General features: G+C 41.4%; 1 protein-coding gene across 1 annotated transcript; it reads left to right on the top strand.

The window, feature by feature from the left end:
• The first annotated feature begins 14,686 nt into the window (after positions 1-14,686).
• On the top strand, positions 14,687-15,146 carry LOC119821450 (prefoldin subunit 6-like). The gene has a single exon (XM_038340462.1). The coding sequence runs from the start codon at positions 14,763-14,765 to the stop codon at positions 15,144-15,146; it is 384 nt and encodes a 127-aa protein (XP_038196390.1). The 5' UTR covers positions 14,687-14,762.
• Positions 15,147-15,741: the final 595 nt, after the last annotated feature.

Raw genomic sequence — 15,741 nt, 5'->3', positions numbered from 1 at the left:
ACGGAAAGTGCCTGATTCCTACACAAATGAATTGGACCAGAATAAAATAGCACTGAGAATAGGAAGGCGTAGAGACACCAAGCAGCCACCAAAAAGGAACAAGCAGAGCTAGAGCATAGACCAGTCCATGATGAATGGTCAGAAAAGAAGAACCATCCACCCCTATCAGAAAGGGCCAGAAAATATTGGGGATGGTTGACATAACCTTTGTTATTTTTTATGAATATTATCTCACTTCAACCAAAATTATAATAATTTACATTCCATAGTATTGAGTTAATCATTTTCAGTTGATACCTTTATTGGCTTAAGTTGAGTCCAAGTAACCCTCTACTGTAGGTCTTTGTGGCTACCCAGGTAACCCACTCAACAGGAACCTTGATGGGTTATTCACATGGTTGCTTCTTTTGGAGTGAGTGTAGCTTTGCTTGGTAAAGGTTTAGACATAAGAACAGAAGTAAGCATCTATGGGCACTTCTCTCCTTGTGCAATCCTTGACTTCAGTCTCTACTGTGCCTCCTCCAAGGCTGGAGGTTCTCCCACCCAGCCGTGTTTGCAGGTATTACACATTGAGCATCACTTCTTTAGGCTGACATTTAAAACAGCTGTAAATTACTATAATCTCATTTTCCTTCTGCAATCCTTCAAAAAGAGATTACAAATTAACTTTAAAATTCCCTACGTATAAGTCACAAAGACTGTTCCTAGTCCATGAAGGACAAAATGAGGACTAAGTTTTTGCAGTAGTAAAAGTCACATGTTTTCGAAAACTGCCACATAAATTAAAGCATTCATGTAAACCATTATTTTTTTAAGGTCATCAAGTCAGATAGGTACCACAATCTTCACCCGCAGCCCATTACACAGGTCCCCAGAAGTTCTGAGCAGGCACGAAAATCAGATGAGCATTTCGTTCATTTTCTCTTCACATTTCTGACCCAAGGTTAATTGTAACCTTCCAAGAACAGGCTAGGTTTCACTTAACTGGCTTCAAATGAGAGTCCAAAATGACACAAGCAAATGCTTTTAGCTAGAGGTTTGTTTGGTGAATGCATATGAAGTCGTTGAAGCAATTTTTTTTTAATTAAATGGTTTAGTTGAGAAATTTGACCCGCTTTTCAAGGAGAAGGGTAGGCACTAAGAAAATCAAATCGTAGAGGAACTGGGACATTTTTAGTAGCTCCTTAGGCTGTCCCAGACTAAAGCTTATCCTTGACCAAATATCTGCAGTTCTTTACAGTCGCTAGAAAAAATAACCCTTCCAGGAAGGCAGTCATGAAGGAAGATATGGGAAGGCAGTGGTACACACAGAGGATCCGTGAGCTTCCAGGTCTCTCAACAGTATGCACACACAGAGTGGTCAATCTGCGCCTGACACTGGGCAGCCGGGACAAAGCTGGGCAAAACCACGAGCCACTTTCCTTCTCAGAACCACACCTCCTAAGAGACACCCACTACTAGCTAAGTATTTGGTTTACCCTTCTGAGAGCTACTGAGGAGATCTGGGAGGGGGGAGCCCACACACTCAGAGGTTCAAACACACGTAGGAAGAAAGGCAAGTAAGGAAAGGCAAGCCATTTCCTGAAGTAACAGCAGTCAAGACAGCAAAGAGCGAGCGATCCTGCCCTGAAAGAGGTGACTTGTCCGTAGTAATGTGCATCATGGCATCTACTTTCCCAGCAACACGTGCACATTAGGACTAGCTCATAATAGCATTAACTATTCAAGCTAGAAAATGGAAGCTCAGACAGGAAAGACTCTCAAGGTTCCAAGCCATGGGGAAGTTTCCTTCTTTGGCTAGCCTCCTCCTGAGTGGACTCACAGCAGTGTAGCCACCCTTTCCGCTTTGATGAAGGCTTGCAGGATAAATTCCATGGGTGCAGGGGGGTGGACCCCAAGAGACTGAGCACACCCCCTTTTTCAATAACCTAGAAACCCACTCTGCTGTTCTAGAAACCCAAGTCAACTAGAAGGGTGTCTCACTAACGTACATTGTCAAAGAAACCAGGTAAAACTTATTTCAAGATCTGACATTTCCTTAATAAAACTATTGAGAGGAAAAAATAGCTATCACAATCTTTCATTTATTAAATATTTTCTTCAAGGAAAAAAAAAACAAATTAATCAGGCCAAATCCACGTCTTCTATTCACTATCATCACTGAAATAAGAATCTTTCTTTGTCCAACCACGTTTTTTCAAAATGCAGTATTAAGTGGAACTGGTAGGTAAGTAAAAACCTTTGGGCTGTTCTTTTCTTCGCATTAAGTTGTCACGACACGCTCATCTCAACAATGCGTCTGTGTTATTAAATCGAAAAGCAATGTAAAAGATGACCCGAGGCAAGACTCTGGCTTGACTGTGAAAGAGGTGGCTGGGTGGAAGTGCGGTTCCACCCGGCCCACAGTTTCTGGGTCCTGGAAGCTTCCAGACACAATGCAGCTAGCTGGTCTCAGAAAGGGAAAGGGAGTAGGGAGGGGAAACAATGTTGCAATTTCCTGGTGTGCACTGAGCCTGAGTGCTTTCCATTTCAACTGAATATGAAGAATCATGGCCTTGCTTTAAGAGCTTAAGAAAAGAAGACAGTTTGAAGCTGGCTGCCTGCTTTCTGCCGCCGCAACTCTGCCGACTGGAATTTGTGAGTGGTTGATAATGAAAATGCAGTTATTTTTGTGTAATCTGGAGCTGTTTATCACCTATCAAAGCCTAAGCCTAAATACACAGGTAGTAGCAGATATTTCTGCTTGAAAAAGAAATGTTTCAACTTGTAAAAATAATAATAATAAGAAGAAGAAGATGATGATTTTTTTATATAAAAGCAGTTGCAGCTCATTTCTTTGCTGGTCATTTTAAAGCAAAAGAAGAGACTGAGGGAGGAGGGGCGAGTCTGTAGGCAGGTTTCATGTCACACAAGGGACACGAATGACGACTCTAGTCTATAAATTGGAGGGCACATACACCTCACATGACTGCACTGAGCTCTTCCCCCCTTTGACAAGAGGATTGCAACAAGCAGAAATCTTTTCTTAATTTTTTTTGGAGGGGAAAGGATTGGCAAATGGTGCAAAGAGCAATTTAATGCATTGTTTTTTATTTTTCTTTTTGTCTTGTTTTTTTGTTTGTTTGTTTGGTTGGTTGGTTGGAATTGTTGTTGCTATCGTTATTTTTGCTTTTCTGCAGAATCAGGTCCTCAGTAAAACATCGCCTTTATATGAAGGTGTTAAGCAAGCATTCCTAGTTTTGTAGTGACAAATAATGCACACCAATATAAACATGCAAGCTCTTTAAAAAAAAAAAAAACCATGTAAAGCAAACTGAAAATTGCTTCCCTGTTCACAGACACTCGAATTTATTTCTATTTCCATTTCCTATTCCTATTTCTATTTCCTGCGTGCTTTACTCAGAGATATAATCATTGCTTCTCAATGTCAGTGCATCCATCTTTGATTGAATCAGTGACGAATATGGAGTTATTTCATAGTAAACAGAGCGTGCATGCCCGGACTGCAAAACACCTGTGACTACTTCTCAGAATCCAGCAGCATTACATTTCCATTTCCATGTGTCTTGCAACCAAATGGTAGAATGCTAAAAAGACAGGGAGGAAATGCCATTTCAGCCCAGGGCCTCCCTTCATGGTGTCCGTCCAGATCAGCATTGGCACCGTGTAAATGGGAAGAGGAAAGCACATAAATCATAGGCTTTTTCCTCCTGCTTACAGGTCCTTACGGGGATTTTGTTCTCTAACCCCGCATGAGCTTCAGACGGGCAGAGTTCTGCTGCCAGCATCCAGTCATGCAAATAGCAGACCATTCCAACCGCTTACCTTGCTATTCTCTGGGGAAATACTTGCTCCCTGAACTCATACTGACCAATTTTATGAAACTTCTACAGGCCCTGAATGGAGGTGGGGTGTGTTCCTACTCAGAATCCTTGTCAAGCTTCTGTAGGACAGTTCTCTTAAAGGACATCACCACGCCTGGACACCAAGTGAGCACTCATGACTGTGCATATGCTGATGACAGGGTAAGGGCCGCTGGTGGAGAGGTGGAGGCAGGAAGACGGATGGAAGGGAATCTAACTTACGCCCTGCTAGAACATGTCTTTTCTTGCTCCTCTGTCTGTGGTTGCCAGCACGTCTGTTCGAAATCTGTTCGAAATCTAAGTCGGTGGTTAGGCTGGACATGCATTGTTGTGCCACAAAGTGGGCTATAACCCTAAGGAAAACCTAGGCCAGAGACAGAGTGTGTAAGACAGGAGTGAGGCTGGAGGCCAAGCTTTCTTATGCGCTTCTCAGACCCATTCCCACCTCGCCAGAGCAGAAAGCCACTCTGTCACCCAAGGGACAAAACCACAACTGAATTCTGCCATAGCTGCTGCATCCTTGCCACCTGGTCAAGGAAACCTGTCTCTGTGGGAGTGGGAGGAGCAGCCCTGTAGGACTTACTCACAGATTCCCTGACAGAACATCCATCCATCCATCCACCCACCCATCCATCCATCCATCCATCCATCCATCCATCCATCTTCATGCAGTTTGTGTCTGCTTTACACCCCAAACTGCTGCATAGCACCTTTTGTGGGTATTAGTAAATCTACCTTTAGGTCATAGAATAGATTACAGGTCAGCTCCAGCCCCTGTCACTGCCTAGGATATTCATCGCTGAGTCTTACTCCCCATCATCATGATTGCTTTCTTTGTATCTGATAGTGGCCATCTACAATATCACAGTGACTTAGATAAACACACAATCTCACTCCATGAGACTCCAACATTTACTAAGTTTGTACTACATAGCTCGTTCACGTCAGACACTCAGGACCAGAAGAGCGGTGGCCAGTGCCAGCAAGCCGGCAAGGTGGAGACAGATGTGACCTGGATTAAACACAACTGGATATAATTGCTGAAATACAGACATGAACAAATTGTGGAAATGCAGAGCTGTTTATAATTAATTTCTGCCATTTTCTGTTTGAGGTGACACACAAAATCTCCACAGAGTTTACCACAAAGCACAATAAAAATTAGATAGCCTTTCATTAGCTACTTTCTTCTGATGCTGGCTTTTTACCTCTTCACCTCACCGCTTGCCTCCCAGTTCTGCACTCACTTATTATGGAAATGTTTCCTCTCATTATCCAGAAATGTTGTCATAGACATTTCTGCTCCAGGGGATGCTTGGGAGCCCCTTTAGCAGATAAAATGATTGACCTTTTACACTGAGGCAACCACTTATGCTGGGCACAAATCTCAGGAATTCTGATCACTTAGAAAAGATACAACCTCTATCTATTTCGTATGTCTATGCAGTACATAAAACCCAGTAAATGGCTCTTCATGAGAGTCCACTGTAGCCAAGGGGTGAAAGATAATGTGTATAATCATGCCTGTCACGTCAAATCAATTTTTGAGCTCTCAAAGAATACAACAGCCATATAAAACTCTTTAGAGGCAGAGGCAACACTATGGGAACAAAAGAGTTAGATGTCTGAAGGGGTTACTTATGTATCTATATTAGACCCTGTGACCTGCCTGTTTGGGAGGAGTATCTTCTTTGGTGACCAGGATACTTGGTTCTTAGCAGGGAGGAATGAGCCCCTGCTTACGTGTCCCAACTGAAAGAATGACATCATTCATCTCTTCATCTACATTCTACCTCGGAGCTTTTTACCTTTCTCTCATTCAGTATGCCTTCTTGTCCTTCTTCCTCTTTGGCTGGCTGACTGGTCCCTGGCTTATCCCTGTCATCTACTTTTCTTCCTTTTTTCAAGCCTAAATTTCTCCTCTTACTTACTCTCCTTGCCTGGAAGCTCTGCCTCTACAGGCACAGGGATCCGAATAGAACCAAACACAACTGGGGGTGGTCAATGAAATGATCCCTAAAGATATACTGCTATACTCATATATTCATGCCTAGTCCAGATGTCATCAGAGGAGTATCATCCAGCAACCATGGAAGCAGATGAAAAGAACCCCAGGCAAACATTAGGCAAGCCAAGGGAGCCCCTCAGAAGAGGAGTTTATCTTGGGGAGAGGGGAGAAAGGAAGAAGGTCTGGGGGAGTGTTGGAGGGAGAGGAAACTGTAGCCAGAATGTAATGTACGAGAGAAAAATAAAAGTTCAATTTAAAAAGTAGACACCCTGACACTCACTAACGAACTAAAAACAAGCAGACCCCTCAGAATGTTTTAGATTCTATGAATTCAAGGTGTTGTCAAATAGATCAAGTTTTAATTAAAAATGATATATTTTAACTAAAGATCTGGCTAAAAACAATTTCAGCTTTTAGATTAAAGATAAAAGTTTAGTAAGAAGGATATCTGAAAAGGTTTTCCATAGAGTCCTTTATATCTGTAGGCATACAACCCTTCATATCTGTGGGCATACAGTCCTCCATATCTGTGAGCTCTTTGTCTTTGAGTTCAACCAACTGCTGACCAAAAGCATTCGAAGAAAACATTACACCTGCCCTAAACATATAAAAGCATTTTTGTGATTATTACCTGAATAGTACAGTATAAAATCTATTAACACAACATTTACAGCTAGAGAGATGGCTCAGAGATTAAGAGCACTGGCTGCTCTTCCGGAGGACCCAGGTTCAATTCCCAGCATCCATATGGCAACTCATACTTGTCTGCAACTCCAGTTCCATGGGATCGCATGTCTCATACAGACACACATGCAAACAAAACACTGATGCATATAAAATAAAAATAAATAAATCATTAAAAAAAGATAAAATTTACAATTTTTAGGTTATTTACAATAAGTAACCTCACACACAGATTTCAGTGTCCACAGAGGTTCTTGGAACCACGAGCACCCATAGAAGCCACAGAATAACTGTAATTCACCTAATCTTCACAGAATGCCTGAAACAGGGGATGTTTCCATGCACATGCAGATGAGGAAATCTGGTCTGAATTGGAATAACTTGCTCAAACTTGCATAATACCTAAGTAGTTGGATCAAAATTTGGCCTTATGCTGCCTAAATCTAGAACACATGCTCCAAACTCAGTAGACAGGTTAGGGAATGTCAGACTACAAGTTGTTCTATAAACAGGAGTGAATTTTAGTGCTTCTGGTGGTCCAGGATAAAATACTTATTGATTAAAAGTGAAGAAGTACAGCTGGGAGGTGGCTCAGGAGTAAAGCCTGAACATAAAAAGATATAAGCTTATTAGTTTCCAAAATTACTGATTTATTCCAGTCAACTGGAAAACAAAAGCTTTCCTACAAAAACCCATCTTAAGAAGTGGAAACAGCAGAAAATGCCTCATCCCAAATTGCAGAAAATTTTTCTCTGAAAGTTAGTGTAGAAGACACATGAACCTGATCCTGGAAATTTGCTCTGAGTTCATCCCATTTAGCAAATGGCTCGACCTTAAGCAAATTGCTTTCAGAGGAGATTTTTCACAAAAGAAAGCTTTTTATCCTACAGTACATTCTAGTTCTGTTAATAATCTTAAACATGATAATAATTATTAGGAACTATTTCACAAGCTTATTTCTACATTACACAATAGAATAACACAAAATGAGATGCAGTATGAATGCATTTGGGGGAATAAATACTCAAAGTAAAGAGGCTAGGAGAAAATGTAAACATTTTTTAATAAACCATTGCTTCAGATAGCGACATGCAGTTTTTTCTCCTTTGTGCTTCTATGTATTCCTAATTTTCTAAAAGAATAAACTATCACTGTAATGAAAAGTGTAATTTTTAAAATTATATATACACAAGAAAATCCCAGTTTGTCTCTACACTCAGCTCTTTGAAGGAATAATTTACCATCTAACTAAGAAAACTCTTTGAGGCACATGCCCGGTGTAAGCGTACTGTTATGAGACCATCTAGACTGTTACAGACGGCCACTAATCCAGAACAATAAAGAAAAGCAGGCACTCTTTCTTAAAGGGGAAACAATTTTATTTAATTTAAAAGAAATAATAAAATTGGTTTAGACTACACTTGAGTCCTGGCTCAAATAAATACTTCAGCAAATTAATCTTTGTGAGCCTTACTCTTCCCAAGTGTGAAAGCTGTTGCTAGGATTCATTCAATAGCCAAAGTCAATCAGCTCAGGAGATGGCAGCCCCAACCATCTGACTACCACCATGTGAGTTCCCTGCACGCTTTGTGTCTCTTAAGTCTGATACAGCACCTATAGGTGACAGGGAACACAGGAACCTCATTGCTGATGCACCAAAGAGCTAGTGATTCCGAACTGAGAGATAAGAGGAGCACTTTCTACAGTCCAAAATGATTACAATGATGGAGCCTCAGATAAAAGGCTAGATAACAGGATTCCAATGAGCTCCCTGCCAAAGATCGTATGTATACCTGAGACATCAGTGCTGGGAAACTAACATCATGTATGACCCAAAGGGACTGTAACAAATAAAACTCTGTTTGGAACTGTCAAAAAAAAAAAAGAGGAGCACTTTCAAAGCAGCATTTTTTGACCTTTCTTGCCAAAATAAAATAATTCTTGTTCTTAAGGAACACTTGACTCTCTGAAGAGAATGAAGAATTTTAAGTTCATTTTTCATAATCTGTTGCAGTCACTCCCTTTCCTGTTCTCTTTCTGTCTGATTCTCTTTTCATCTGATTTCCCTTTTTTTATGCTTCTGTCCTGTAGTATTTGGATGTCTGGAGATGGCAAGCTATTCTAATAGACACAGAAAATGTTAATCATTATTGTACAGCTAGAAGACACATTGGACACAATTTGATCCATGACATGTCAAACTACGTCACTATGTCAAGGAACATGTCAAGGAAAATGTTCTTCCCTTGGTTTACGGATGTAGGAATGATGAGATCCCTACCAGCCACGTTCTCAGGTGCCTTTCTCCCCACAAACATCTGCATCTCTGCCTCCAATCCTAACCTTGGAGTTTTCATTAACTGCAATTCTTCATAAATTAGATATATACGTGATGTTTTTACAACCTCTACAGTCCTTGTTTATTACCAGTGCCCAAACTCTATAAAGTAGGATTAGGCAAGCATGACCAAGATGCTTTAAGATGTGGTTTCTGAGGTCTTTCCATATTATTGTATTTGTAGAGCTGGTAACTCTTCTCTCCACCTCTTGTATTTTAACTTTAGAGTGAATAAGACCCCTAAGAGATGCCTTGCTGAACACTTTCCACCCCAATGCTCCCCACCACTCACCATCTGAGGCTGAAGCCTCTTACATCCTCTCACTGTGTGACAGGCTTTCATTGTGCACTCTATCACTGTAGTAACTGCCACAGCCATAGAGGTCCATCTGGATAAACCCCATCTCCCTTGGCACAAAGGAATAGCTCTCATTTCATCTTTGTGCACCAGGACCTCTCATGTCTCCTGACTGAGGAATTACATTTAAAAAGTGTTAGTGCATATATTGTAAATAGAGCCTTTGGTTGCTGCCAGTTGAACTATTAGGATCTCTGCATTCAGCACTGGAAAAATTTCTAGATCTCAAGGGTGCATTAGAATGAAAGTGTCGTGGTCATGTGGTCTAATGCACAAGAAGGAAGCACTTTCCAGCCTGTAAATATCCACTCCAGAAAAGCAAAGTTTAGGTGCCATTGACACAAGGTGTGATTCCTCCCAAAGGACACTTAGAAGGACAAGTTGGCAGCAGAAAATGTTTTCTAGATTCAGATATGTGACAGCTACTGTTTTCCAAGTGTTCCTGTCTTATGCAATTTCATGTATGAGTTGACAGAATGTTGGCTTTTAAACACAAACAGGTTATTTCTAATATTCATTGCAAAAATCATATAAATGGATACAGAGTCTGTCACACTGCATGAACAAAATTAAAAGCAGGATTTAAGTCAGTGTGCTTGACTGACATAAAACAGATCTCTCTCTCTCACATTCTTTCTTCTCTTCTGGTTGTGATTATATGGATGAAACTTCGGGGCTCATGCTTAAAGTGCAAACCTTCTACCAACTAAATTGTAATCTCATGCTGCACACATCACAGCTCCATGTGACTGTCAAAGGACAGACCGTTTGTGGCACTTGGTTCCCTCTCTCCACCTTAAGTCCTAAGGATCAAATTCAAGTTGTCAGGCTTGGCAGTGAGTGCCTTTACCCTCTGAGCATTCTGATCGGATCCCAGAATTTCTCTAGTAATCAGGGTCAGAGCTGCAGAGTAGCCTTCAATCCCACGAGAGCAAGCAAGGCCAGACCGTCAACAGCAATGAGTTTCAGGGGCTTATGGGATGTTCCCTGTGCAGTAACCCAAAACTTTATGCATTACTTTAAGCACAGAGTGATTTGGGTTACTCTACTTACCTTCTGAAGTTATAATAAATGGCTTCCTTCTGAGGCAAAACTACATGTGAGGTCAAGGGACAGGTTACAGTTACCGCTGTGCGAGAAAAAGCAAAGAGAAAGAATGTAAGGGTGCAAATTAAAGCTTCGTATTCCTTCTCAGCAGAAACTGCGCAAGCACCACACAGAAGCCAATGGTTTTGAGATGATTGAATGGGTTTTTTCCTTATTTGAGTACACAAAAGGCCATTGGCCTATGTGAGACCTGAGTTCTGTTCTAGGCAACAAGACAGGTGTGACATGGGGATCTGCTGAACTTTCAAATGTCTGAAAGACATTACAGGGAGCAGTGTTAGATGCTCTTATGTATTTTTGGTCAGGAAATGTTATAAGCGGTATGTCATATATGCCAGTCACTTAAAATGCTTTCCCAGACTTGAAACAGACCTATTGGTCACAAGAGACTATACTACAGATTGCAAGTTGGTAATACATACAGTGAAGGCTGGAAAGGTCGGAAAGGATTAAGTGGGCCAAGATTCTGATATCACAGATTAGAGTTAAATAGCTCTTAAATGGACACAGACCTGAAAAAGAAGAAAGAGAACCCCAAGGAAAAGCACAAAAAGTTACCAATGCAGGAATATATACTACCCGAGAGAAGATCGCCAGTGGATTCAACTGAAGCAGAGGGTATCCAGAGTGGGGCAATGAAAGCTGGGACGGGAAAGGAAGTCTGACTCCTCAAATCCATGTGCCTTGCTCTGTAAAGTCTTAAGAATGTGAAGAGAAGACTGAAAACATTCTTACATTAAAGAGAGCCAGCTGGTAAAGAATATCTCATAATACCTGACTAGAAAATTGAAGCCATGCAGCTTAATCAAAACCACATGAAGCACAGTGAACAACATGTGTCCCAAGTTTTTCATCCCTAGAGATTTCAATTCAGTATATTTAAGAAAATAGGTCCACATATATTTTATATGCATATATATATCATACATATAATTTATATGCATATATCATACATATAATTTGCTAAAATACTGGCATGTTATTTCCAAGATGACTCCAAAGCCTAACTACGTAGAAAAGAACTGATACAGATGATGAAATAGAGTCCCTAAAAGTATTCTATTCACTTAAAGGAAATGGTGAGGGCCACACCGGCTTGACTTACCATGGCCTAAACTGAACAGCAGGCTGCTAAGTTAACTCAAAATTGTAAGATCTAGCTGACATCTGGAAACATTTACAGGAACTTTTAACCCCTGAGAAAAGTATTGCCCTTACGATGAATGAACCTGTTGACCCCCAGAAGTACATTACCTTTACACCGCTGTGTTCAGCATTTAGAATAAAAAGGTTATTGTGTCAAGATTCTAAATGAATCTTCAAACTGCATCTGCACATCTTGTCTCCATCTGTTTTCTACTCTCTTCAACCCATAAGGAAAAGCAGGTTCCTTGGAGGTTTAGAACTGTCCCCTGTTAAATCTCAAGACCTGCAGAGATGTTAGCACAGACTAAACTATCAATACATTGTTTTAATGATGAAGAAATCAATGGATTAAAGTCAGTCTTCTTGATGAGTGAAAAGAAAATCTGACATCGACACATCTTTTAGAGACATATCCATACTACCCATTGCACTCCATGGGCAAAAACTTGAACGATTCAGTTACGCGCAGCACAATTCTGAAGACTTCTATGTATTCTGGAAAGTTCCAGGATAAGGTAGAGAACCCTTTCAAAATATAAGGCAAAGTCCAGAGACAGCAGGTAGAAAATCCTTGTGATGACCTAACTTCAGTTTCTACCATGTTAGCATGATGGATTTCTTCAGATTTTACCTATTAATACCTACAATACTTCTGAGCCAAAAAGAAACTCATTTTAGAGTTCTAGGCATCTGAGAGACAGCATCATTAAACATTTAGTGCTTAAGCTTTGAGAGCTGGTCGGCTTTACATTTTTGTGCACAAGATTATGAAAGTTATAAAGATCTATTTATATTTCTTCAAGCAAGATTTTAGACATTGGAGCTGGGGAGATGGCTAAGTGAATAAATTGTTTAACACACAAACATGAGGACCCTACTGAGTCTGGTCCCCAGAACACGTGTTTAAAAAATAAAAATAATAGCAAGAATTCTGGCACACACACCTGTAATCCTTGGTCTGGGGATGACTCCTGGAGCTGACTGGTCACCTAGGCAAGGTCCGGGATTCCATGTCTCAAAGGTGAGATGGAGAGCAACTACTAAATACAACCAGTGTTAACCTCTGGCTTTTACAAGCCCTTCTTCCATCCTCCTCCACCTCCTCATCCTCCTTCTCCCTCCCTTCCTTCCTCCCTCCCTCCCTCTCCCTCTCCCTCTCCCTCTCTCTCTCTCTCTCTCTCGCTCTCCTCCTTCTCCCTCACTCTCTCTCCCCCCTCTCTCCCCCCTTTCCCTTTCTCTCTGTTTGTCTCCTACCTTCCCTTTCTTTCTCCGTCCCTCCTTCCCTCAGGAAAAAAAATTTAAGCATCTTAACTGGGCATAATCGGTCACACTAGCTTTATTAATGATTCTAGCTTTGTTTTTGATGATTCTAGCCAGTTCCTTCATTTCTATCCTTTAAGGATATCAGCCTAGCTGCAAAGGAGGAAAGCAGAGGCCCAGAGATCTAGATCCTACCAGAGCCACACAGCTTCAGGGCACCAACATAATTGGCCTTTGCACTCAAGAGTAGATCCTCCTATGCAGTGCTTTCTCAACTGAAATGAAGGAAGACCCTAGACAGAAAGGATACATTAAACCCAGTGCTGTTAATGTTGATGGCTTTCCTTCACCAAAGTAATTAGGACAAAACAGCATAGTGAGAATTATGCTTAGACCTTTGTGGATAAAATTCCTAATTTTAAATGATCCTTCTTAATAAAACGAGAGGAAATAAGGGAACAGAAAACACAAAACCTAAAGTATACTTATTTGCCTTTGCATAAGTTTCTCCTAGACAGCCATTTAGAGGAAGGCGACCTCTGCCTGAAAGAAGTGTTTTTTATTAAGATCATCATTTTACATGACTAGAGTATGACATTGATTTAAAAAAAAATAAATGACAGGCCAACCTGCTTTTGTTAATTGCTTTTAAGGTCTCTACAGACAATGAAAGCCCCAGCCAACTACAGCCAAGACAACAGTTACCACATCAGCTGTCCTTGATGGTCCACTGACACACATCATTGCCACAAATAGTCTTATTGTAGGTAAAACTGGGATCTAGAAAAGCAAGGTCTGAGATCTTAGGAAAGGTTATAAAATGGTTACTGATGTTTCTTAAACAGTTCAAAGTATCACCAGGTGACACACCGGGGAGGGAGCATGCAAGCCACCAGACGAGAACACAGAATGAAAGACCATTCTGGACATAGCTCTCAGCGCTTTCAGGACAAAGAAACTGTCCTTCAGCCTCCATCAGTGTCCACTCCTGGCTTGGCCTTCACCTCTTACTCACTGACAGCTCTAAAAATAAAATTAATATAAATATTATAGGAAGATCTGTGAAGCTGTAAAGATATTATATGGGGGGCCAATGTAACATGGAAGAGGCATCTCCAAGCACCCCACAGTGTCCTCCATTCCTGGCATGCTGCTTCCATTTCTACTCTGGGGTTGTCTGTTCTGTCAGCGCCCATCCCATGTGTACAGCAAACATTTTGGACCTGAGTTGAGAGTTACCATGGTCTACATTAAAAAGCAGGAGTTCCTTTTCTCACTCCCAGTTCAGACTCTGACCATCAGAGACAAACAGCGACTTTATCAAGGAAAATGATTTAGGGCGATGCATTCCTCCACCTTATGGTCAAAAAGCCCATAGAACAAATTCCATGCACAGACTCCCCTCTTAGGGAGGAACACACCACACACACTAAGAAGCTGCCTGGTAAGGAAGTGTCCTCAACTGCCTTGCCAGGTATTTTTGTAAATATCAGTGAACAGAGACCCACTGTCCCTATCACCGTCCATGCAGGAATGATCAGCACGCCGTATTCAGAAATAAGTGGTGTTAGGGACTTTCCCTCCTTAGGAAGCATGTGTTCCGATCAACTCTGAGCAACAGCAAGTACGTGAGTGTGGCTATATACCTAGAGGAATGACTTGAACTGCGGAAATCTAAAACATCAAGCCCAGCTAAATTCTGAGTGATTGTGGAAGAAGTAGCCCATCGCTGCATTATTGGTGCCACGCAAATGCGTTTAGTATGAGGAACGGCACAGTGGTGTTTGCTTGATCATGCATGCTCCGCATGCACATGAATTCAAGACTATGGATAGGCTATGGTTTTGAACACTAAGTTGTCCACCCCAACTCTATCTCCCATCAAGAATCTCTTCTCGAAGACTGTGGGTCTAACGTGAAGAGGGCCAGAAAGCGGAGCCCAGGTGCCTTCCATCGTTTGAGAGCCAGCGACCCTCGCCCTAGGCTTTCATCTTCACCATGGCTGAGCTGATCCAAAAGAAGCTGCAGGGAGAAGTGGAGAAATACCAACAGCTGCAGAAGGACTTGAGTAAATCCATGTCAGGGAGGCAGAAGCTTGAGGCCCAGCTAACAGAAAATAATATCGTGAAGGAGGAACTGGCCTTGCTGGATGGATCCAACGTCGTCTTTAAGCTTCTGGGACCCGTGCTTGTCCAACAGGAGCTAGGGGAGGCTCGGGCCACAGTGGGAAAGAGGCTAGACTATATCACAGCGGAAATTAAGCGCTATGAATCGCAGCTTCGGGACCTTGAGCGGCAGTCAGAGCAACAGAGGGAAACCCTTGCTCTGGTGCAGCAGGAGTTCCAGCGAGCCCAGGCAGCAAAGGCTCCTGGGAAGGCCTGACCCCCATGGAAGGGGGAGGGGAAGGAGGGGTGAGGCAGCTCCAGGGTCCCCACTAGAATAGCCAATAAAATGTAAACAAAAGCAAAAAAAAAAAGAATCTCTTCTCTTTCTGATTACACAATATTATAAGAGCAAAAGTGAGTTTTACTTAATTCCAAAATTAAGTCAATGCAAACTTTCAAATATATGAGTTTAAAATGTCTCCCCTTTGCAAATAAAGTCACAGATTTCATTTATGCAGTTATTTAATAAGTGTTAAATATTTGAAACTGCATGGACATTAATTTAATTAGTATGCTGTTTAGCACATTTCTAACCACCTGCTCTTCTGACACTACACTGAGTAGACACTCTCTCCAAGGCCAATCAGGTTCTTCATCTGTGAAGGATGTAGGGAGGACTATGATTGCTATGTAAAAGAAAAATATCATATCCATGTCATCTCCTTACAGCCTGGCTTTTCTGGAATGTCTTAATTGTCACATTCATCCCATTGCCTCCTTTAGTGGACTCTCTCTCCCTGGTGACTGTTAGTCAGATGTCTCTAGCTAATACATTATTCGTCTTCTTTCAAGTCAGATGTCACTATCTAAGA

The sequence above is a fragment of the Arvicola amphibius genome, chromosome 8, assembly GCF_903992535.2.
Source record: "Arvicola amphibius chromosome 8, mArvAmp1.2, whole genome shotgun sequence".
Lineage (NCBI taxonomy): Eukaryota > Metazoa > Chordata > Mammalia > Rodentia > Cricetidae > Arvicola > Arvicola amphibius.
This window is presented reverse-complemented; position numbering and strand designations above follow the sequence as displayed.